General features: G+C 44.9%; 1 protein-coding gene and 1 pseudogene across 2 annotated transcripts in view; both read left to right on the forward strand.

Moving 5' to 3' along the window:
* INO80 (INO80 complex ATPase subunit) overlaps positions 1-23961 on the forward strand; it is a 357091-nt gene that overhangs the window by 209828 nt on the left and 123302 nt on the right. For both annotated transcript variants that reach the window (XM_073609688.1, XM_073609689.1), the window contains exon 19: positions 17529-17614. In XM_073609688.1, the coding sequence (XP_073465789.1) occupies positions 17529-17614 (86 nt within the window). The remainder of the gene's footprint in view (positions 1-17528; positions 17615-23961) is intronic.
* On the forward strand, positions 21647-21765 carry LOC141120650 (5S ribosomal RNA; annotated as a pseudogene).

Here is a 23961-nt window from a genome sequence, read left to right on the forward strand (position 1 = left end):
GGCTTATATTAGAAAGCCCTCCACATATGGGGATATTGTCCCTATACACCTACTGTATATGCAGTGGCACTCCTTGGGGGGTGCGGGGAGGGCAGGGCAGACCCAGGTGACACTCTCCAGAGGGGTGACACCAACAAGGAAGCAGGTGTAGCGGGTGCTATCGAGCCCCCTTCACCCATAAGTAAAGTGGTGACAGCGGGCTGCTGCTCAACTGAAGAGCACTCGCATTAGCGACGCTGCGGCTGTCAGAATGTTTCCCCTGCTCGCCCTCCCCCTTTCTCCTGTCAGCAGCACAGGAGAAGAGAGCTTCCTGCCCACTTTTCTTCCCTCCCCATTGTCCACAGCGGAGGGCCAATCAGAAGAAACTAGGGGGGCATCATGGGACATGTAGTCCTGGAAGATTGGTGGTCTGATTGTTCTCCACAGGGAGCAAGCTACAGCCCCCAGCATGCACTCTGCTGAGGGAAGAGAGAGAGAACCAAGCTGAGGGAGTGAGTGCTACATTGTAGCAGCTACAAGAGACAGGGAAAAAAAAGAGAGGACCATATTGGGGGAAGCCAAAGAGAGAGCCACACTGCCCGGCACCACCAGAGAGAGTGCCATACTGCTCAGGTCCACCAGAGAGCGCCACACTGCGTAGCAACACCAGAGAGAGCCACACTGCCCAGCGTCACTAGAGAGTGCGCCACACTCACTGCCTAGCACCATCAGAGAGAGAGCCACACTGCCCAGCACCACTAGAGAGAGGTCCACACTGCCCAGCAACACCAGAGAGAGAGAGACACGCTGCCCAGCACCACGAGAGAGCCACGTTGCCCAGCACCACGAGAGAGCCACATTGCCCAGCACCACGAGAGAGCCACGTTGCCCAGCACCACGAGAGAGCCACGCCGCCCAGCACCACGAGAGAGCCACGCCGCCCAGCACCACGAGAGAGCCACGCCGCCCAGCACCACGAGAGAGCCACGCCGCCCAGCACCACGAGAGAGCCACGCCGCCCAGCACCACGAGAGAGCCACACCGCCCAGCACCACGAGAGAGCCACACTACCCAACACCACAAGAGAGCCATGGGTACAGACGTGCTACACCACTGATAATCAAAAAGACCGCGCTGAATTGGATAAAAGTGCTATTATAAATAAAACCAAAAAATACACATTGAATTATAAATTGTGATAAAAAACAATCAATAAAGTGACCACAAAATATTGATAATGAGATAAATAAAATATCAATAATTGAGATATGTGAAAAATGATAAGAAGTCCCAAATGAAATCAATTATTAAACACCAAATAACAAAAGTGACTGAAAATGAATGAGGATGGTCAGAGGAGACAGATGCAAATTCAAATGGTGATCATAAATGCTCATCAACGGACACCCAGTGAAAAATCCTCCACCTTAATAAATGCACGCTTACCAGGGGTAAGCTATAAATCAGCTTATCTGTGGATATCCACTCAGGGGGAACGACACCTCCAATCCCCTCACAAGGAAGGGGCAGACAGGATCTCTCCGTCCGTCCGTTTCTCACTTTATTGATTGTTTTTTATCACAATTTATAATTCAATGTGTATTTTTTGGTTTTATTTATTATAGCACTTTTATCCAATTCAGCGCTGTCTTTCTAATTATCTGTTTATATGTATTTGTGCACGCCTCACAATTAGGACTGCAGCTCTAAATTTTTTATTTTTTAATTATCTTTGAGAAGCGCAGCAATTTTTGGTATTTATCTGTGCTACACCACTGACCAGAGTCACCCCGGACAACCCAGAGTGAGCGAACGTCCAGCCGGAGGGATCGCTGGGTCTGATAGGAGGGCCTGTCAGCCATTATCCATTACTGATCCTAGGAACTGAGAAATTAGGAACTGCCTAACCTGCTATCCTTTAGCCCTAATACTGCATGCAGGCCTTATTGACCACTGCAACGCGCGCTAACGAGCTCCAGTGCTGGGCTGCCAGCCCGAAATTAGAATGCACCAGGTGACACCAACCCTAGTGATGCCACTGCCTCTATAGCATAATGCAACTTATAAGAAACTGTATAAGCTGCAGGGGTTTCAGACATGGCAGAAGGCTTGTATTCTCTACCTATCACAATTATATAATGGTTTAGCGCTCAAGTTACATAGTAGGTGAGGCTGAAAAAAGACACAAGTCCATCAAGTCCACCCTACGTGTGTGAATAATGTCAGTATTACATCGTATATCCCTGTATGTTGCGGTCGTTCAGGTGCTTATCTAATAGTGTTTTGATGCCCCCCGCTGAGACCACCACCTGTGGAAGGGAATTCCACATCCTTGCCGCTCTTACAGTAAAGAACCCTCTACGTAGTTTAAGGTTAAACCTCTTTTCTTCAAATTTTAATGAGTGGCCATGTGTCTTGTTAAACTCCCTTTCCGAAAAAAAGTTTTATCCCTATTGTGGGGTCACCAGTATGTTATTTTTAAATTGAAATCATATCCTCTCTCAAGCGTCTCTTCGCCAGAGAGAATAAGTTCAGTGCTTGCAACCTTTCTTCATAACTAATTTCCTCCAGAACCTTGATTAGCTTTGTTGCCCTTCTTTGTACTCGCTCCATTTCCAGTACATCCTTCCTGAGGACTGGTGCCCAGAACTGGAAAGCATACTCCAGGTGCGGCCGGACAGATTCTTGTAGAGTGGGAGAATTATCGCTTTATCTCTGGAGTTAATTCCTTTTTTAATGCATGCCAATATTCTGTTTGCTTTGTTAGCAGCAGTTTGGCATTGAATGCCATTGCTGAGCCTATCATCTACTAGGAGCCCCAGGTCCATCCATGTACTCACCCTATGGTCCATGCCAATGGACCTTATTTTGTACAGTAAATGTTTATTGAGAACTGTGTCAAAGACTTTTGAAAAATTCAGATACACCACATCTACAGGCCTTCCTAGATGGCAACTCGCCTCCTCATAGAAGGTTAATAGATTGGTTTGGCAAGAACGATTCATCATGAATTTATGCTGATTACTGCTAATAATACCGTTTTCATTACTAGAATTTTGTATATAGTCCCTTATCATCCCCTCAAAGAGCTTGCATACAATGTTAGGCTAACTGGTCTGTAATTCCCAGGAATATATTTTGGGCCCTTTTCAAATATTGATGCTACATTTACTTTTCTCCGAACACCCCCCAGTTCGGTTTGCACCAGAACCTGCAAATGGACCGAAAATTTGCACGAACGTTAGAACCCCATTGAAGTCTATGGGACTCGAACGTTCGAAATCAAAAGTGCTAATTTTAAAGGCTAATTTGCATGGTATTGTCCTAAAATGGGTTTGAGGACCCGGGTCCTGCCCCAGGGGACATGTATCAATGCAAAAAAAAGTTTTAAAAACGTCCGTTTTTTCGGGAGCAGTGATTTTAATGATGCTTAAAGTGAAAAAAAAAAACTGAAATATTCCTTTAAATATCGTACCTGGGGGGTGTTTATAGTATGCCTGTAAAGTGGTGCGTTTCCCGAGCTTAGAACAGTCCCTGCGCAAAATGACATTTTTAAAGTAATAAAAGTCATTTAAAACTGCTTACAGCTTTAATGTAATGCTTTAATGTAATGTCCGGTCCCGGTAATATGGATGAAAATCAGTGAGACAAACGGCATGGGTACCCCCCCCCCCCCAGTCCATTACCAGGCCCTTTGGGTATGGATATTAAGGGGAACCCCGCACCCAAATTTAAAAAAGGAAAGGCGTGGGGCCCCAGGCCCTCTGAACAGCAGTATACAGGTGGTGCAAACAAGACAGGGACTGTAGGTTTGTTGTTAAGTAGAATCTGTTTGTAATTTTGAACTGGTACATTTTTAAAGTGTAGCTCCAGCCAAAAAATCTATTTTTAAGCTTTTTGGAAAACATAGGGAAGGGTTATCACCCCTGTGACATTTGTTTTGCTGTCTGTGCACCTCTTCAGAATATTTTACCTCACTTTCTGTCCTAATGACAAATGCTTTTTGAAAATGTGGGGTTTTTAGTGAAACAAGGATTTGTGATAAAGCATCAGTGGAGAGGAGACACGTTTTTCCCATATTAACTCTTACAGGAGAGAATTTCCCTTCCTAGGGGTAGATTTCATCTCACTTCCTGTTGTCTCCTTCCGTTTACAAGTAGGAGTCGTTTGTAAGTTGGATGTTTGAAAATAGGGGCCTGCCCTATATACTCTGCAGAAATTGGGGCCTTAGGTGTTGGTGTTGCCACAACACTGTAAGCCCTCACAGTTACTCTTGGTGGGCGCAGGAACGGGCCCTGCTGTGAAATATTAGATCGAGAATTGTAATTACATGCACCTGTTGAACAGGGGCAGAAAAATTGGGCCTTTGGTGGTGGTGCTGGTGCCACAACACTGCAACCCCTCACAGATACTCTAGTTGGAGAGCAGGAACGTGCCCTGCTGCAAAGTAATTGCATGAAAAATTGTAATTACACGCCCCTGTTAAACGGGCTGAAAAATTGTGCCTTAGGCGCTGGTGCCACAACACTGCAACCCCTCACAGATACTCTAGTTGGAGCACAGGAACAAGCCCTGCTGCAAAGTATTGCATCAAAAATTGTAATTACACGCCCCTGTTAAACAGGGGCTGAAAAATTGGGCCTTAGGCACTGGTGCTGGTGCCACAACACTGCAACCCCTCACAAATACTCTAGTTGAGTGCAGCAACAAACCCTCTTTGCAAAATATTGCATCAAAAATTGTAATTACACTCCCCTGTTAAACAGGGGCTGAAAAATTGGGCCTTAGCCACTGGTGGCGGGAAAGGTGTCCAAGTCAGATCTTGCCCCTAGGTATTTCTGCACCATGTAAAACAGACGCTGGTGATGGTTGCTGGTACCTTGGGGCTGCGGACTAAAAAATTGTCTGAACGCATCGGTCAGACGGCCACCTTCTCCACCGCTCCTTCTTTGACCGAAGACTCAGCAACACGTTGTCCAGGAACAGGAGTTTTTAACCTCCCAGTCTCTGGGAACGCGTTGCACAGAACTTTCTGCAAGACCTCCCGAAGTTGTTTCATCCTCTGCTCCCTCTGCGACGGCAAGATAAGGTCCGCAACCTTACCCTTGTAACGTGGATCAAGGAGGGTTGCCAGCCAGTATTGTTTCCTCTCCTTGATACCACGAATACGAGGATCCTTCTGCAGGCTTTAGAGGATCAGGGAGGCCATGCAGCGTAGGTTTGCTGAGGCATTCGGTTCGGAGTCCTCTGGGTCACTAAGGACGACATGATCCGCAGCCACCTCCTCCCAGCCACGTACAAGTCCATGGGTTTCTTGGGACTGTAAATGATCCCTTAAAGACTGCTGCTAATGCTGAGTGCCAGGCTCCACCTCCATGCTGACACAATCCTCTTCCTCCTCGTCCTCTTCCTGTGTGATCGGCGGGCACGCAGGAACACTGTCTGGATAAAGGGGGCCTTGAAAGCTAAGGAAATCCTCCTCTTCCTGCCTCTGTTCTGCCTCAAGTGCCCTGTCCATTACTACAACACTACTGCACCCTGTCCTGCATCCTTCCCAGCTGCCAGAAGAGTCACCCAGTGCGCGGTGAAAGATAGGTAACGTCCCTGTCCATGCCTGCTGGACCATGAGTCAGCGGTAATATGCACCTTACCGCTGACCGCCCTGTCCAGCAAGGCCAAGACATTGCATTCCGGTAGAGAGCCGAAATCGCCTTCCGTGAGAAAAAGTGGCGTTTGGGAACCCGCCACTGAGGAACCGCGCATTCCACAAACTCACGGAAGGGGGCAGAATCTACCAACTGAAAAGCCAGCAGTTGAAGTGCTAGCAATTTAGCCAAGGTAGCATTCAACCGCTGGGCATGTGGATGGCTGGGAGCGAACTTCTTTCGGCAGTGCAGCAGCTGGGGCAGGGAAATTTGCCTGGTACAATCTGAGGTCGGTGTACCGATAGCAGATTGACCCCAAGTACTTGGCTGTGACACACCTAATTCTACACTTTCATTCCTCTCAGTGCAGGTCTCAGAGAGGACTAAAGGTATAGTGGGGTTGGAGATCTCAGCTGATGAGGAGCAAGGAGTGGTCCTCTTTGTTCTTTGGTGTGGGTCTTTTTTTTCATCCCCTCCCTCCTCATCACTGGAGCAAAGCTGGCAGTATGCTGCAGCTGGGGGAACATGACTGCCAGATTGCTGTCCTTCTTCGGCACCCCCTCTCTCTGGGCTCACGTTACTGCCTTCCTCTAGCTGGGTACCATCATCGGAGCCTTCAAAATGCTGGGCATCCTCCTGGAGGAGCATGTACCCAACACTGTGGTCAAACAGTTCGGGGGACTCCTCAGGAGGTAATGGTGGGGCTAAGGAAGGAGTGACTGATGCCATTGAGCCGAGGGAAGAGGCCCCGTTGGCAGCTGCTTTGCCAGACAAAGTACCCTGAGCCTGGGTGAGAGAGGATGAGGACGGCTTGGTCATCCACTCTTCCAAGTCTTCTGCATGTTGCTGCTCAACACGGCCAGCGGCCGAAAAAAAGGACAAGCGTGTCCCACGGCCACGTGCTGAGGAGGATGCACCGTCTCCATGACCAGCACTGTTGCCTCTAGACACAGAGCCTGCTTGCCCTCTTTTATTGGCTTGTGACTGTCTGCCTCTCCTTGTTGGCCTTCCAGTCATACTAATGACCTGCAGTGAGATGTAGCTGCACAAAGCTGGGATGTGTATGTGTATATATATATATATATATATATATATATACTGATACTGCAGCTAGCAGAATCAACTGCCTGCCTGTAGTATTATTAGTATGAGAACACCAGCAATTGTCTTCAGGTAGCTTTAGGTGCACACTGTGCAGAGGACGCAGTACACTAACTGTAAATACTGTAACTGCCTGCCTGTTTTATTAATAGGAGCAGAACAACAGCAATTGTCTCCAGGTAGCTTTAGGTGCACACTGTGCAGAGGACACAGTACACTAACTGCAAATACTGTAGCTGCCTGCCTGTGGTATTAATATAGGATCAGAAGAACACCACCAATTTTAATCAGGTAGCTTTAGGTGCACACGGCGCAGTACACTAACTGTAAATACTGTAGCTGCCTGCCTGTGGTATTAATATAGGATCAGAAGAACACCACCAATTTTATTCAGGTAGCTTTAGGTGCACACTATGCAGAGGACACAGTACACTAACTGTAAATACTGTAGCTGCATGCCTGTGGTATTAATAGGAGCAGAACAACAGCAATTGTCTCCAGGTAGCTTTAGGTGCACATTGTGCAGTGGACACAGTACACTAACTGTAAATACTGTAGCTGCCTGCCTGTGGTATTAATATAGGATCAGAAGAACACCAGCAATTTTGTTCAGGTAGCTTTAGGTGCACACTGTGCAGAGGACGCAGTACACTAACTGTAAATACTGTAGGTGCCTGCCTGTGGTATTAATAGGATCAGAACACCAGGTAGTTTTAGGTGCACACTGTGCAGAGGACATAGTACGCTAACTGTAAATACTGTAGCTGCCTGCTTGTGGTATTAATATAGGATCAGAAGAACACCACCAATTTTATTCAGGTAGCTTTAGGTGCACACTGTGCAGAGGACACAGTACACTGACTGTAAATACTGTAGCTGCCTGCCTGTGGTATTAATATAGGATCAGAAGAACACCACCAATTTTATTCAGGTAGCTTTAGATGCACACTGTGCAGAGGACACAGTACACTAACTGTAAATACTGTAGCTGCCTGCCTGTTTTATTAATAGGAGCAGAACAACAGCAATTGTCTCCAGGTAGCTTTAGGTGCACACTGTGCAGCGGACACAGTACACTAACTATAAATACTGTAGCTGCTTGCCTGTGGTATTAATAGGAGCAGAACAACAGCAATTTTCTTCAGGTAGCTTTAGGTGCACACTGTGCAGAGGACGCAGTACACTTACTGTAAATACTGTAGCTACCTGCCTGTGGTATTAATAGGAGCAGAACAACAGCAATTGTCTCCAGGTAGCTTTAGGTGCACACTGTGCAGAGGACACAGTACACTAACTGCAAATACTGTAGCTGCCTGCCTGTGGTATTAATATAGGATCAGAAGAACACCACCAATTTAATCAGGTAGCTTTAGGTGCACACGGCGCAGTACACTAACTGTAAATACTGTAGCTGCCTGCCTGTGGTATTAATATAGGATCAGAAGAACACCACCAATTTTCTTCAGGTAGCTTTAGGTACACACTGTGCAGCGGACACAGTACACTAACTGTAAATACTGTAGCTGCCTGCCTGTGGTATTAATAGGAGCAGAACAACAGCAATTTTCTTCAGGTAGCTTTAGGTGCACACTGTGCAGAGGACGCAGTACACTAACTGTAAATACTGTAGCTGCCTGCCTGTGGTATTAATAGGAGCAGAACAACAGCAATTGTATTCAGGTAACTTTAGGTGCACACTGTGCAGAGGACACAGTACACTAACTGTAAATACTGTAGCTGCCTGCCTGTGATATTAATATAGGATCAGAAGAACACCACCAATTTTATTCAGGTAGCTTTAGGTGCACACTGTGCAGAGGACACAGTACACTAACTGTAAATACTGTAGCTGCCTGCCTGTGGTATTAATATAGGATCAGAAGAACACCACCAATTTTCTTCAGGTAGCTTTAGGTGCACACTGTGCAGAGGACACAGTACACTAACTGTAAATACTGTAGCTGCCTGCCTGTGGTATTAATATAGGATCAGAAGAACACCACCAATTTTATTCAGGTAGCTTTAGGTGCACACTATGCAGAGGACACAGTACACTAACTGTAAATACTGTAGCTGCCTGCCTGTGGTATTAATAGGAGCAGAACAACAGCAATTGTCGCCAGGTAGCTTTAGGTGCACACTGTGCAGAGGACGCAGTACACTAACTGTAAATACTGTAGCTGCCTGCCTGTGGTATTAATTGGATCAAAAGAACACCACTAATTTTCTTCAGGTAGCTTTAGGTGCACACTGTGCAGGGGATGCACTACACTTGTAAATACTGCAGCTGCCTGCAGTACTGTACTAATAGGATCAGAAGAACATCACTATTTTTTATCAGGTAGCTTTAGGTGCACACTGTGCAGAGGACGCACTACACTAACTTGTAAATACTGCAGCTGCCTGCGGTACTGTACTAATAGGATCAGAAGAACACCACTAATTTTCAAGTAGCTTTAGGTGCACACTGTGCAGAGGACGCACTACACTAACTTGTAAATACTGCAGCTGTCTGCGGTACTGTACTAAAAAGATCAGAAGAACACCATTCATTTTCTTCAGGTAGCTTTAGGTGCACACTGACTTTCTGCCTGGGATAGGCAAGTATATCCCAGGCAGAAAGTCACATCACGTTCAGGTATCCAAGGCTCCAGCTACCTCAAGAACACCTCCTCCCCCCTCCAACTTCCAGGATTAAACGGCTTCCTACCCCTAAGGACGCATACAGGTTGCAGCTGCTACTCCATACCCACTGGAGACAGGTACATCCGACAGCCAAGCACCACCGCAAGGGAAATACAATTCTATTTACATTTCCTATTACATTTGTAGAACGCCTGGACGGGGACTGATATGGAATGTAGAATAACTAATTATCCACTACAGGACATACTCTCCAACTAGCCACTCCCTCCCATGTACACATGTCGGCCTACCGGCCCATACAGACTGTGCTCCTGTTCTGTTGGCTCTGATTAAGAGGTTACCCTCGAAACACGTCAGCCTTTTTTAATTACCTGCCTCTACATGGGCATACCCCAATTTTAACTTCTTAGTGCTTATTTTGTCACCTGTTTTTATGCAACGTAGTATTTGTATGGTTTAATATTTATGTCTTTGTATTTTTTATACATGATTAAACCTAACCTGTTTTGATGTGAGCATCTGATCACGCGCCTTCCATCCACCTCCTACTTAACAGAAGTTCACCACTATGTCCGAAATGTGAAAGAGATAATGGAGACTTGATACACATGATTCAGGGGTTATTTCTACAATATCACAAGTATTTCAGTTATACCTTTCAAACGATTCCATTGACTGTTTACTGGGCGCTTTAAAGAAACACTTACACCACAAGGACATGTGGCGGTACTGAGATTATTTTATCTCGCTCACAAATTGATAACACGATATTGGATATCACCTCGAGTTCCTACTAGGGGACAATGGGTAGAACAAGTGAATAATATGCTCATACGGGAAAATGTACTTGTCAACATAGAAATGTGCTCCATACATTTTATAAAATGTTGCAACCGTGATTAGGCTAGGCAGGCCTTGCACCACAACAATTGGTTAGGGAAAGACTTCTTCAGGGCTAAATTTGTAGAGACACTAATGCCGCGCAGACACGAGCATGTGTATGCCTTATCCGACTTTTTTTTAGAAAATTCTGACGGATCTAGAAATAGAACATGTTCTAAATATTTCCGACGGAACCAATTCCTATCGGGAAAACCGCTCGTCTGTATGCTGTTCCGACGGGCCAAAAACAACGCATGCTCTGAAGCAAGTACAAGACAGAAGCTATTGGCTACTGGCTATTGATCTTCCTTTTTCTAGTCCCGTCATATGTGTTGTATGTCACCGCGTTCTTGACGGTCGGACTTTGGTCGGACTTGGTTAGACCGTGTATAGGCAAGACCACTTGAATGGAATTACGTCGGAGAAACCTTCGGAGTTTATTCCGACGGCAAAACCGGTCGTGTTTACCGGGCATTAATGTAAATGTTGAGCACTATGGGTAAGGAACCTAATTTTAGCTCTATAGTTAACCACTTAAGCCCCGGACCATTGGCTGCCCAAAGACCAGAGCACTTTTTGCGATTTGGCACTGCGTTGCTTTAACTGACAATTGCGCGGTTGTGCGACGTGGCTCCTAAACAATTGATGTCCTTTTTTTCCCCACAAATAGAGCTTTCTTTTGGTGGTATTTGATCACCTCTGCGGTTTTTATTCTTTAGGCCAATACGTATTCTTCTACATATTTTTGGTAAAAAAATCGCAATAAGCGTTTATTGATTAGTTTGCGCAAAAGTTATAGCGTCTACAAAATAGGGGATTGTTTTATGGCATTTTTATTTATTTATTTTACTAGTAATGGCGGCGAGCAGCAATTTTTATCGTGACTGTGACATTATGGGGTACAGATCGGACACTTTTGGCGCAATTTTGGGACCATTCACATTTATACAGCGATCAGTGCAATTAAAAATGCATTGATTACTGTGTAAATGTGACTGGCAGTGAAGGGGTTAACCACTAGGGGGCAGTGAGGGGGTTAAGTGTGTCCTAGGAAGTGATTCTAACTTTGGGGGGGCGTGGCTATGTGTGACATGACACTGATCACCGCTCCCGATTACAGGGAGCTGTGATCAGTGGCCTGTCACTAGGCCGAACGAGGAAATGCTTGTGTACATCAGCATTTCCCTGTTCTTCCTCTCCGTGAGACGATCGCGAGTATCCCCGCGGACATCGGGTCCGCGGGACCCACGATCACACTCACACTCAAACCGCTTCTTAAAGGGCAACGTACAGGTACGTTAATCTGCCTGTACGTGCCCTTCTGCCGACGTATATCGGCGTGAGCCGGTCGGAAAACGGTTAAGGAATCTCAGAAACTGTTCTATAATCCATTGTTATTTAAGGGTTTTTTTTTTTTTATAATTCTTTACAAAACTCTGGTTCGGCCACATCTTGAGTATGGTTCTGGTTACCGGTCCTCAGAAAGGATGTGCTGGAACTGGAGACAGTCCAGAGAAAGGCAAGAAAGCTAATAGGGGGACTGGAGGACCTCCGTTATGAGGAATGACTACAAACATTAAACGTATTCTCCCTGGAGAAGAAACGCCTAAAGTGTTTGTTAACCACTTAAGGACCAGCCTCGTTTTGGATTTTAGGTGTTTACTGAAGTCCGCTCTCTGCCGAAAACGGGTCACAGGAGTGCAAAACAAATTGCACTCCTGTGATCCATAGGAGAAGCCCAGCCAAACGAACTCAGGCTGGACTTCTCCTTTAATGAAGATGGTCGAGAAGTGGTTTAACTTAAACTACGTAAGGAGTTCATTACTGTTAGAGCGGTAAGGCTGTGGGGAGTGTCAACAATCTCAAAACACTTTTAGATGTGTTTGTTAGAGAAAACAATATACAAGGATATGGAAAATTGTAGTAACATAGTCACACAAACATACACAGGCTGAACTGGATGGACTGTTGTATTTATTCAACCTTACCAACTATGTAACTAAGGCAGACTTTTCTGCAACTATGTCACAATTTCTCAGACAAGTACCGGCTTTCATACAGCCATCATTAACTAGGCCTTAAAAGCGCTACGCTTCTTCTTCAGCCCCACTGCCTCTACCAGAGTCAGAAACTGAAATGTTTTCCCTAGAGGACACAAACATTGAGGTGATCAAAAAGGACCCGAAGATGGTGTTAGAGGACGCTGTGGAAGATTTCTCCCCCCCCCCACACCCCTATACACCAGATGTTACAGCTTCACGCAATATGCTTATCAAAGTTGATATGCTCACTTCTGCTGTATGTAAAAGACTCTGCATTGGCTCACTTGATTCTCCTCTGTCTCACCATGCCCCTTTGGGTACTAAGAGACCTGCTAAGTCTAAAAAGACATTACTGAACAAATAGAATGGTCAGTTTATGATGATTGGGTCAGTCCTAAAATTATTTTAACTCCTACAACAATCAGTGAATTCTGTGTCTCTCGCTGAGTGGCTGGCCTGCTGTATTTTGAACACAGGAGGTTGGCCGCTCAGCAGGGATGTTGTTCAGAAAATGCTTTGCATTATTAAAGGTATGATATTTTGATAGCTAGTTCACTGTCACAGGACCTGCCCCTAGGGCTAAACAGAGGGAGGGGTGGGGGATGGCCTTATACTGTGTGTTGACTATTTAGGGACACATGTGTTCAAGCAGGTTGTATCTTACTGCACCTAATGAAAATATTTCTTCATTCAAAGATTCTGCTGACTGAAAAATTTAGATACTCCTAAAGGTTCTCTTTTCACTTGAAGGCCCAGCTCTGCAGCAAGCTATGGCTGCCATGTCTGTTTGTCAAATAACAGCTAATTGCACTAGGACCATGATCAACCAACAGGACTGTGCTTAGTACACTCCTAGCTTGATACTCTAGAACAAGTCATGAATACAAATATGTAGAATGGCTCTGATTTCTCTCCGTATGTGTAGAATACACAAATTATCTGGACAGCTGAAGCTATCTGTAAAAGATACCTCACACTCATGCCCTTTAAAGGAGGACGTCTCTTTGATGAGGCACTTGACAAATTGATAAATGGCGTTGCAGGGGAAAAGATCCTCTTTCCACAGTGGAAGGTTCCAAAATCCCCTCCTCTGGGCTTCTATCTTTTTAAAGCAAAGAACGCTCAATGCTCTGTTCAGGCCTCAACTTTGAAGCCAAAATTCAGCCCCTCCTTTCAGCACAAGACTTGGAACACAAAAGCCACCAGGTCTACCTCAATGCCCTCTATCTCTATGTCAGACATCCCTGACCTGTGGATATAATCAGTGTTTTCAAAGTGGTACAAAACAAAGTATTAAACTCTACCCCCTCACCACTTTCTTCTCTCAAACCAGCCAAAATCTGCTCAATCTTGTCCTAAGGATTGGTGGTTTCAGTACCTCCTGGAGGTCAGGTTCAAAGGTTTCTATTCAAACCTGTTCATGGTACCAAATCCCAATGGGATTATTCATTATATTCTGGATTTATATTCCCTAAACAAGTGCTTTCAAATTACAACGTTTTGTATGAAATCTGTGAGGTCAGCTATTGCCTCTCTGAGACAAGGGGAATACCTATCATCCATGGACATCCAGGATTCTCATCTGCATTTTCCCATTTACCCACCTCATCAATGCTTTCTGTGCTTTGTAGTAAGAGACAAACCCTTCCAGTTTGTTGCACTGCCTTTTAACCTATCCTTTTTAATTCAGAGAATTCACAAAGGTACTTGCTCTCCTTTATACCCTCTTAAAGTGTTTCTAAACCCAATCATACGTGTTTTGACATATGTGAAACATATAATGTAACGATTGTCAATACCTTTTTTTTAAACTTTGTCACATCATCTTTTTCCAGTTTCTATGCAAGTTAATGGTCAATATGTGAGTGAAGCTCATTCCCAATCATGTGACTATTTGTGAAAAAAAAATAAAATCCATCTAAGGCCCCTTTCACACAAACAATCCGTTCAGGTCCGCCTGTCAGTTTTTTAGGCGGACCTGAACGGACCCTCCATAGACCTTTATGAAGCGTCGGATGTCAGCGGTGACATGTCCGCTGACATCCGACCCGAAAAAGTGTAACAGAGGAAAAACCTCCTTATGCATCCTTTTTCGGATCGGGTGACGACGGACTCTGCGGTCCGTCGTCATCCGATCCCCCATAGGGGAGAGCGGCGGTCTGACAGGTCCGTCGCTGCACAGTGAGCAGCGACGGACCTGTTATCTGCCTGCTCAGCGGGGATCGGGGGAGCGATCCCCGCTGAGCAAGCGGATTATTCACCGGGCGGATCATGGATCCGTCACGTGTGAAAGAGGCCTAAACAGCAATAGCTTTATTTTAAAAATGCTCTTATAAGTTGTAATTGCCAAGTTTCATAACTTTGTTTACATTAACCACTTGCTTACAGGGCACTTAAACCCCCCTCCTATCCAGACCAATTTTCAGCTTTCAGTGCTGACGCACTTTGAATGACAATTGCGCGGTCATACAACACTGTACGCAAATGAAATTTTTATCATTTTTTCACCACAAATAGGGCTTTCTTTTGGTGGTATTTGATCACCTCTGCAGTTTTTACTTTTTGTTAAAAAAATGTAAAAAACTGAATTTTTAAAAAAAAAAATTTTTAATTTTTTTATATTTTGTTATAAAAAATTTAAACTGGGTAATTTTTCTCCTTCATTGATGTACGCTGATGAGGCGGCAGTGATGGGCACTGATAGGCGGCAGTGATGGGCACTGATGGGTGGCAGTGATGGGCACTGATGGGTGGCACTGATTGGCACTACAGGTGGGCATTGATAGGTGGCACTACAGGTGGGCATTGATAGGTGGCACTTGTGGGCACTGTTAGGTGGCACTGTGGGCACTGTTATATGGCACTATTATGGTGGCACTGATGAGGCAGATATGCCTCTTCCACTTGGGGACCGATGTCCCTCACATCCGAGCCAGTGATCGGCTTTTTTTTCCTACTCACGCTGTCAGCGTGAATAGAAAAAAAAAACGATTACCGATCTTTTGTTTACATCATGTGATCAGCTGTCATTGGCTGACAGCTGATCACATGGTAAGGGGCCGGGACCGGCCCTTTACTCGGATCGGTGATCACCCGAGTCTCAGTGACTCGGTGATCACAGCGCGCGTAGGGAGCGTGCACAGGGGAGGCCATCATATGACGGCCTCCCGGGAATTCAGGTCCGCGCTGTGGCCGTCATTCGGCCATAGCGCGGATGTGTAGTGGTTAAAGCAGTAGTAAACCATGGCATTTAAATAAAAAACAATCCCCTGCAAGGCAAGGGCATAGTGTGGTAGTATGCATCGCATACTAACACATTATGAAATACTTACCTTAGATTGAAGCCCTCCAGCGGTGTGCTGTCACCGCTCACAATGCTTCCATTTTCCCCCGGTCTTCCTTATGGGTTCACGGGCTCCAACTGTATGAGTGCCTGGGGCCGTGATGATGTCACTCCCGTGCATGCCGAACCTTCAGAGCGCATGTGCCGGTGATGTCAACGGCTGCATCCAGTGTGAATATTTCCAAAACACTGCAAGTTTAGGAGGTATTATAGGCTTACCTGTAGGTACAAGTTCACAAAATGAGTTTACTACCGCTTAAAATCTAAGTTCTGTCATAATCATCTCAGCTGCGCCCTATGGGACACTCCTACAGCCTTGCAGGGTGGCTCCAGAGCCGTAATTGATAGTGCATCCACTCCTACAGCCTTGCAGGGCAGCACCAGAGTCGTGATTTGACAGCAAAGTAGATCCTATCCTCTCCTCCTTTCATCTGGCCTATGTGACACCTCTGAACATAAACTTGGTAAATAGGAAATGCTAAACTGTCGATCTTGGCTCTGGCACCACCCCGGAAGGCTGAAGGAGTAGATGCACTGCGCTGTCACCCACGGGTTCTGGAGCTTCCCCACAAGGCTGTTGGAGTGCCCCATGGGGTGCAGAGTGTAAACAAGTTTAGATTTAATGAGACTTGGCAATTATAACTTTTAAGGTCATTTTTTAAAATAAAGCTATTGCTATTTAGATGGATTTTTTTTCAACAGTTTGTCATGTGACAGCTACAGAAGAGCTCTGCTGTCAGTCATTATGCTGTAGCCCTTTCATGTGACTTGCAGATTTGTCACTTGGGGTAGCTAGTGGGGGGGGGGGCATAATTGAGGAAGAGCAGGGTTTGAAAATTAATCATACGCTGTCACGGTAGCAACACAGAGCACTGTGAATTGTCCAGCACACCTTTGCCACCCTGTACTGCCACGTTCACCAGGCATTTACACTCTTCTAATCTTTTTTTTTTAAACAAATGTTCACCACACATTGTTAGGAAAAATGTGTTGAAGATGTGTTATATTTAATGACACATTAAGAACTCAGGTAATTTAGGTCACCGGATATCTAGATGACTCATCTCCATTTCAACTATCTCCAAACATCCACGGGACTATTTAGTCACTTCAAACTTTCATTTGGATAATCAGCTTTCAAATATCTGCTCTCCAGCCTTTCCTTTCGCCTGGAATACTTGGGCCTAATTCTAGACACAGTCTAAGCAAAAGTCTTTCTTCCAGAAAACAAGATCAGATCTTGCACTTGGGCCTTAAAGTCAAAGTCATCACTCTCTGAGATTCATATATATATATAGATCTATCTATCTATCTATCTATCTATCTATCTATCTATCTATCTATCTATCTATCTATCTATATATATATATATATATATATATATATATATATATATATCTCTATATATTATATGTGGCCCTTTGGCCACATCAGGGGCCACATTCGAGGCCCTCTACACCTTGAAGTTTGACAACCGTTGCCCTAAAGGATAAAGCACCTCCTGCACTAATATGTGCTTACTCCTCCTGGTTGGTAGAAGTTTCCTTGGCATTCCAACATCAAGCAACTGTTAGCCAGCTTTGTAAGGCTGCCACTTGGTTTTCTGTTCTTATTTAGCAAGTGAATATAATATTCCTTACTATCTATTAACTAATGCTAGCAGCATAAGGATTAAAACATTTAATGTTGATTAAGAGAGTTTAGTTCCACTTTAATCCTGTTATAGAAATATTAGGTAGGTTTGTCCTTATAATGGTTGTAAAGACTCAAGGTTTTTTACCTTCATGCATTGTCTTTATTATTACTTTAAATGAACATCTTTAAAGGGCTGTTAATTGCAAATGTATAGAAAAATTTATGTTTTTTGTTTTTTTGGGGTTTTTTTTCCAGATCAACTTTCTCGCTTACATATGATCCTTAAGCCTTTTATGCTCAGGAGAATCAAAAAGGATGTTGAGAATGAACTTTCTGACAAGGTGAGATATAAAGTAAATTTTGGGTAATTATGAATCCGTAGATAGTTTTAGACACCTCACAAGTTTTTTTTTTTAATTTTTTTATAAACTGTATGCCAGCATTGTCTATCTTTTGTAAATAACTTTTTCATTTTTTGGTCTCTGCTATTTATTCATTGCCAAGTAAAACCACAATGGATCAGAAGAAGAGCCTATAGCTGTCTTACAAGCTAGCAGCATTGCATGCCTTGAGCTTATTTATATAAGACATTTAATACTCTCATTCGTGATGTAATAAAAAGGAACTTTGCTAAGCACATTTTGCATCTGATCACATTTACTTAACCACTTGCTGTCTGGCTGTTGTATAAAAAACAGCCAGACAGCTGACTCCTGAAGGTGGGAGACCGTTTTAGAATGGCCTCCCTTTTGTACCGTTCATACATGTGTGCTTTGTGATTGTTATGTCTGTTGGACACAGCAGATCACAGGGCTACAGGGCCACTGAAATTGTGGCAAAAAATTACAACTTCAAAAAACTTGCCATGCTTTCCACAGATGGGTCGTACCGTTCGTGTTGTACTGTCCTGGCCTTTTTTTTAATCGTACATCACGGGACACAGAGCCATAGTAATTACTATGTGGGTTATAGTCCACCTTCAGGTGCTGGACACTGGCACACCCTAAACAGGAAGTTGACTCCCTATATAACCCCTCCCATACCGGGAGTATCTCAGTTTTTTCGCCAGTGTCTAAGGTGTTGGTCACAAGTGAAGATGTGCTGTGCTGAGCTCCACTGGAGCAATCCTTGCTGGGGCTAGCTATGCAGCCGGATCCATTCAAAGTGTCTTTTATGGGCCAAATTGAATGGTACCCGGGCCTCGTGTCCGAAGAAACAAGTTCTTTGCTTGTAAACGCCTCTTTTTAGAGCTGGACCCCGGGATCCAGTACTTTGGTACTTTAAGCCATAAAGTTTTACTGGCAGGGTGCTATTATAGGTCCAGGATTGTGGGTTCCCTGAGGGTCCCCGGTTCCTTAAGGTTTATTAACGGAACCCACCGTGAAGAGTGATGATTGGGTCTGTTGGTTTTACCACAGAAAACCCTGCAGCGGGAAAGGTAAGTTGAGTTTTTCTAAGGAATTTTTTAATTTTCTTATGAAATGTCGCCTTTGAAAGTAAATGTTGTCATGCCTAAGTGTCTCCACTGGGGGCTGTATGGAGCATGTACCTTCTCATGCTTTCCTCAGAGATCACGCTGTGTCACAGAAGCAGCGGGCTTTTTTCCTCCGGCTAGCAGGCAGACCTCCGGTAAGTTTGGGGGGTTTGCTTCCACCAGACACCCCCCACCTGGGCTGAACTCTCCCCCTCTTCAGGAGGCTGAGCATTGAGGGAGAGCTCAAAATCGATCGGCGATGCCGTTTTCTTTCACCACCCTCTACACTGCGGTGGCTTTCAGGTCTCCTCCACGCCATCCCTCCCCTCACACACAAGTCGATCCCGTTGGATCGGAGGCCCGCGCTCGCACGGGATAACTTTTTTTTTAAAGAAAAAGGAGGGGGCGCGATTCGACCGAGGGGGCGGGACTTAGCGAAGAGTTGGCGTCCTCCAACACCGGCTCGGGAGTGTGTTGTTAAAACTCCATTTGTGCTGGCTGCAAAAATTGTCGGAGGGACACGAGCAAAGAGGGGCATGAAAGAGGTTGGTGGCACAGGCATTTCCTATTTGACACATTTACTATTTGCATCAGGCTGAGCATTAATAGCACCAGCAGTGACTGACTATTGCTCAAGCAGTGGATGCGATTTCTTCTGGTAGTACCTCTGCTTTGTGCATCGGGCTAAAGTCAGAAGGGGGGGTTGAAACACCCCCAAAAAAGAGCTAAAAGGGTCTCCCTCAAGCTCTGGAAAGCTTACTCATCTCTACAAATGGCATCCTCCCCTGAGAGGGGGTGGCTGGTCAGAGTGAGCATCGGGGCCATGAAATGTTTGCAATTGTTTTCAACACTGCAGCCCCTGTTTGTTATTAAAAAGATATTTTTTCCTCAGCCAGGATAGGATTGGAAAAAAAAATTTAAAAAAGGTTAGCGGCTTTAATGGCATCCCAGTGTGGGACTAAATGCGACAGGTTCTCTTACATTACCCAGGACCCTCAAACCGAGGAACTAGGGGCAGGAGAAGATGAAAGCCCTCAGGGGACCGTGGTTAGGCTGATGACTCCTCTTCTGAGGTATCAAATGCGGGAGGATCAGCGTTCACAATCTGTAAGATTGATGGTGCAATTTCTTGCTGAATAGTCCGCTCCACATTTATCTACCCTTAACTGAGTGTTTGGGTTCGCTAAAGCCTCCTCAAGCTGTGCAAGCCTTTTCCTGTCCATTCATTGCTGGAAAAGTTTTTTTGTATCTGAGTGGATCACCCAGATAAGCATTTTATTCCCTCCTAAAAAGTTTTCACACTTTATCCTGTGGTGGAAAAAATTCACTAAGTAGGGTATACCAGCAAATAATGCTGCTATATCCTCTGTGAATAAGAGTTTGACTTGTCCGGCAGACAATGCTCAAATGCTTAGGGATCCAATGGATAAAAAGTTGGAATTCCTATTAACAAAAAAAAAGCACTTTTTTTCTCTGGCAGATTGAGTGTGTCAGCCTGCGCTGACAGTAATTGGTTAATCGTTGAGAGACCAGTTTAAACGGGTGTTCAAGGTTATCCTGCTCGGCAGGCCCAGGATCTGGCAGCTTTATGTTTGCAATAGTTGCTATGAGAGATTCTATCCTTCAGGCCTTGCGCCCTTCGCTAAGCGCCATGCAAGAACCTCCTGGCTAGTCTTCCTTTTTGCGGTGAAACAGCTATTTGGGAATGTTTTGGATAATACATCCAAAGAAATTCTAGTGGTAAAAGTACCCCTTATGCCATTTAAGAAAAGAAGTAAATGTATTTTCGTTTTAAAGCTTCTTCTCCTGTGTCAGGGGCATCAGCCTCCAGGCAGTCAAGACGGCTTCCGAAAGGTAATCCTCAGAGTTAACCCCAGGGACAAAAGAGGTCTTGGGGGAGGAAACCTACAAGATACTGAAGCCTCCTTATGAGGAGGCGCCCCCGCTCGCTCGAATAGGGGGAATTCTGCAGTTCTCAAGGATCTGGCAGGAAGAGTGTTGAGACGATACCTCCAAGGTACAAACTGGAGTTCTAAGAGTTCCCGTCTCCTCGTTTTCTCAGATCAAACATTTTTAAGGATCCAGAGAAAAAGAAGTCTTTCTCTCAAGCACTGGACCATCTTTTGGCAAAAAGTGATTATGGTGGTCCCCATGTAAGAGCAGAGGTTGGGGTTTGGTTCAAACCTCTTTTTCATGGTGCCAAATCCGAATGGACATTCTGGATCTCAAAAATCTAAATTCAATTCCTGAATATAACCACTCTTTTTTCACATGGAGTCAATCCAATCAGTTATCTCCATCCTACAAGGAGGAGAACTTCTGGCGTCAATCGACATCAAAGAGGCATACCTCCATATGCCTATTTCCTCGCTCACTAGTAATATCTACTTTTCAAGGTGGAAAATCTTCATTTTCAGTGTGTAGCTCTGCTTTTTGGTCTAGCTACTGCACCTTGAGTGTTTACAAAGGTTCTGGCCCCTCTTCTAGCCAGATTAAGGGCCCGAGGTATAACGATTATGGTTTACCTAGATGATCTGTTTCTCATAGATCAGTCGGTATCCCACTTAGACCAAAGTATGGTCACCACATTCAACTACCTGGAATATCTAGGTCGGATTCTCAACCTAGAAGAAATGTTCTTTAAAACCATGAAGAAGGCTAAAATACTTGGGTCTGATCATAGATACACCCAGAAAAGGGTATTCTTGCCCCAGGCAAAGATCAGCGCCATAAAGGAACGGATTCAGGTGGTCGAAGCAAGATGAATTCTTCTATTCAGCTTTGCATGAGGTTGTTGGGAAAGATGGTGGCTTCATTCGAGGCCATTCCTTATGCTCAGTTTCATTCGGCTTGGAAGAAAGGGTTCAAGCTCTAGATTCCCAATGTGTCTCATTCCAAAGCCTACGGCCACATCACCCTGAAAGCGCCGGATCTCGTCGGATCTTGGAGGCTAAGCAGGATCAGGCCTGGTTAGTACCTGGATGGGAGACCGCCTGGAAATACCAGGTGCTGTAGGCTGGGTGTGCCGGAGCCTCAGTTTATGGTTGATAACCAAAAATCTGCTAAGAGGAAAATCCTTCCTTCAGTTACCTGGGATATGGTAACAACATATGCCAACCTTTTTTTGGGGTTGGGGAGCAGTCCTGGAAGAGGCAACTATCCAAGAGAAGTGGCCCAGATCAGAAAGGGCCTTTTGCCCATTAACATTCTAGAAATTCAGGCAGAGCACTTGGTCCTGAGGGCCTGAATGTTCAGTTTAAGGAATTGTCCTGCCAAGATTCAATCCGACAATGCCACAGCAATGGCCTATATTATTCACCAAGGGGGCACAAGAAGTTGTGCGGCCCAGAGAAAGGTGAATCATATCCTATCTTGGGCAGAAAATAATGTACTTTGCCTATTGGCAGTCTTCATTCTAGGAATAAAAAATTGGCAGGCGCACTACTTGAATCGCCAGCAGTTGTTCCCGGAAGAATGGTTCCTTCATCCCAATATCTTCCTGTCAATATGATTGCGTCCAGGTTCAACAAAGAAATCGACAACTTTGTGCTAAGAACAAAGGATCCGCTAACATGTGGAACAGATGCCTTGCTATTCCCGTGGAATCGGTTCTCACTGATTTATGCATTCTCTCTTATTTTGCCTGCGTCCACGACTTCTTCGCAGAATCAAGCAGGAAGGGAAGTCAGTGATTGTTGTGGCCCCCAGCAGAGATCGTAAAGATGGCAGTAGGGGACCCATGGACCCTACCGCCACGACCAGACCTTCTCTTGCAAGGTCCGGTATTCCATCCTACTTTACAAATGCTTAATTTAACTGTTTGCCTATTAAGATCCACACTCTGAAGAAGCGTGGGCTGTCAGGTTCAGTGGTTTCTACCTTGGTTAATGCAAGGGAGCCGGCCTCCATAATTATATATTATGGAGTCTGGGAAGCATATGTCTCCTGGTGTGAAACCAGGGGTTGCACCCCAGGAAATAGGTCAAAGGTCGAATCCTTGACTTTCTGCAGATGGGGTGAGATATAAAGCTGGCCTTAGTGCTTTCTAAGGACAGGTCTCGCCTTATCGGTATTATTTTAAGGACCACTTGCTTCGCATTCTTTGGTTCGTAACTTTATTCAGGGGGTAACACGGCTTAATCTCCAGTTAATTCACCCCTGAACCCTTGGGACTTGAATTTAGTTTTGTCGGCATTACAAAACAGCCTTTTTTTGGGCCGATACGACATATTCCCTTGGTCCTTTTTGACAAGGAATCTATTTTTTCTGGTAGCCATATCTGCTGCAAGAAGGGTAGCAGAATTGGCTGCTCTTTCTTGTAAAGAGCCATATTATTATTGTTTTCAAAGATAAGGTAGTATTGCGTCCTCATCCTAACTTTTTACCGAAGGTAGTATCAGGTTTTTATCTAAACCAGGATATTGTTCTACCTTCATTTTTTTTTCCAGAACCCTGTTCTATGGAAGAAAAATCACTACATTTTCTTGATGTGGTGAGAGCAGTCAAAGTCTACTTAAAGGCAACTACTCAGATTCGGAAAACGGATGTTTTGTTCGTGTTGCCTGAAGGTCCTAAAGGAGGACAGGCAGCATCTAAATCTACTATTTCTAAATGGATTCGACAAGTAATCGTTCAAGCTTATGGTTTAAAGAGGTAGTTTCTACCCTCTCAAATCAATGGGCACTCCTCTAGGGCTGTTAGTGCTTCGTGGGCAGTGCATCACCAAGCCTCCATGACTCAAATCTGCAAGGATGCAACTTGGTCTTCAATCCATACATTTACCAGATTCTATCAGGTGGATGTAAAAAGACATGAGGATGTCGCCTTTGGGCGCAATGTACTGCAGGCAGCAGTATAAGTCCTCTGATGTCATGGTGCCATCCTTTTGTTGTGTCTCCCTCCCCTCAGTTGGCATTGCTCTGGGACATCCCACATAGTAATTACTATGGCTCTGTGTCCCGTGATGTACGTTTAAAGAAAATAGGATTTTTATAACAGCTTACCTGTAAAATCCTTTTCTTTTGCAGTACATCACGGGACACAGACGTCCCGCCCCTCTTTCTAGTATACACGTGTATTGCTTTGCTACAAAACTGAGATATGTATGGGGAGGGGTTATATAGGGAGGCAACTTCCTGTTTAAGGTGTGCCAGTGTCCATCACCTGAAGGTGGCCTATAACCCACATAGTAATTACTATGGCTCTGTGTCCCGT

The sequence above is a fragment of the Aquarana catesbeiana genome, linkage group LG13 (assembly GCF_042186555.1).
Source record: "Aquarana catesbeiana isolate 2022-GZ linkage group LG13, ASM4218655v1, whole genome shotgun sequence".
Taxonomy (NCBI): Eukaryota; Metazoa; Chordata; class Amphibia; order Anura; family Ranidae; genus Aquarana; species Aquarana catesbeiana.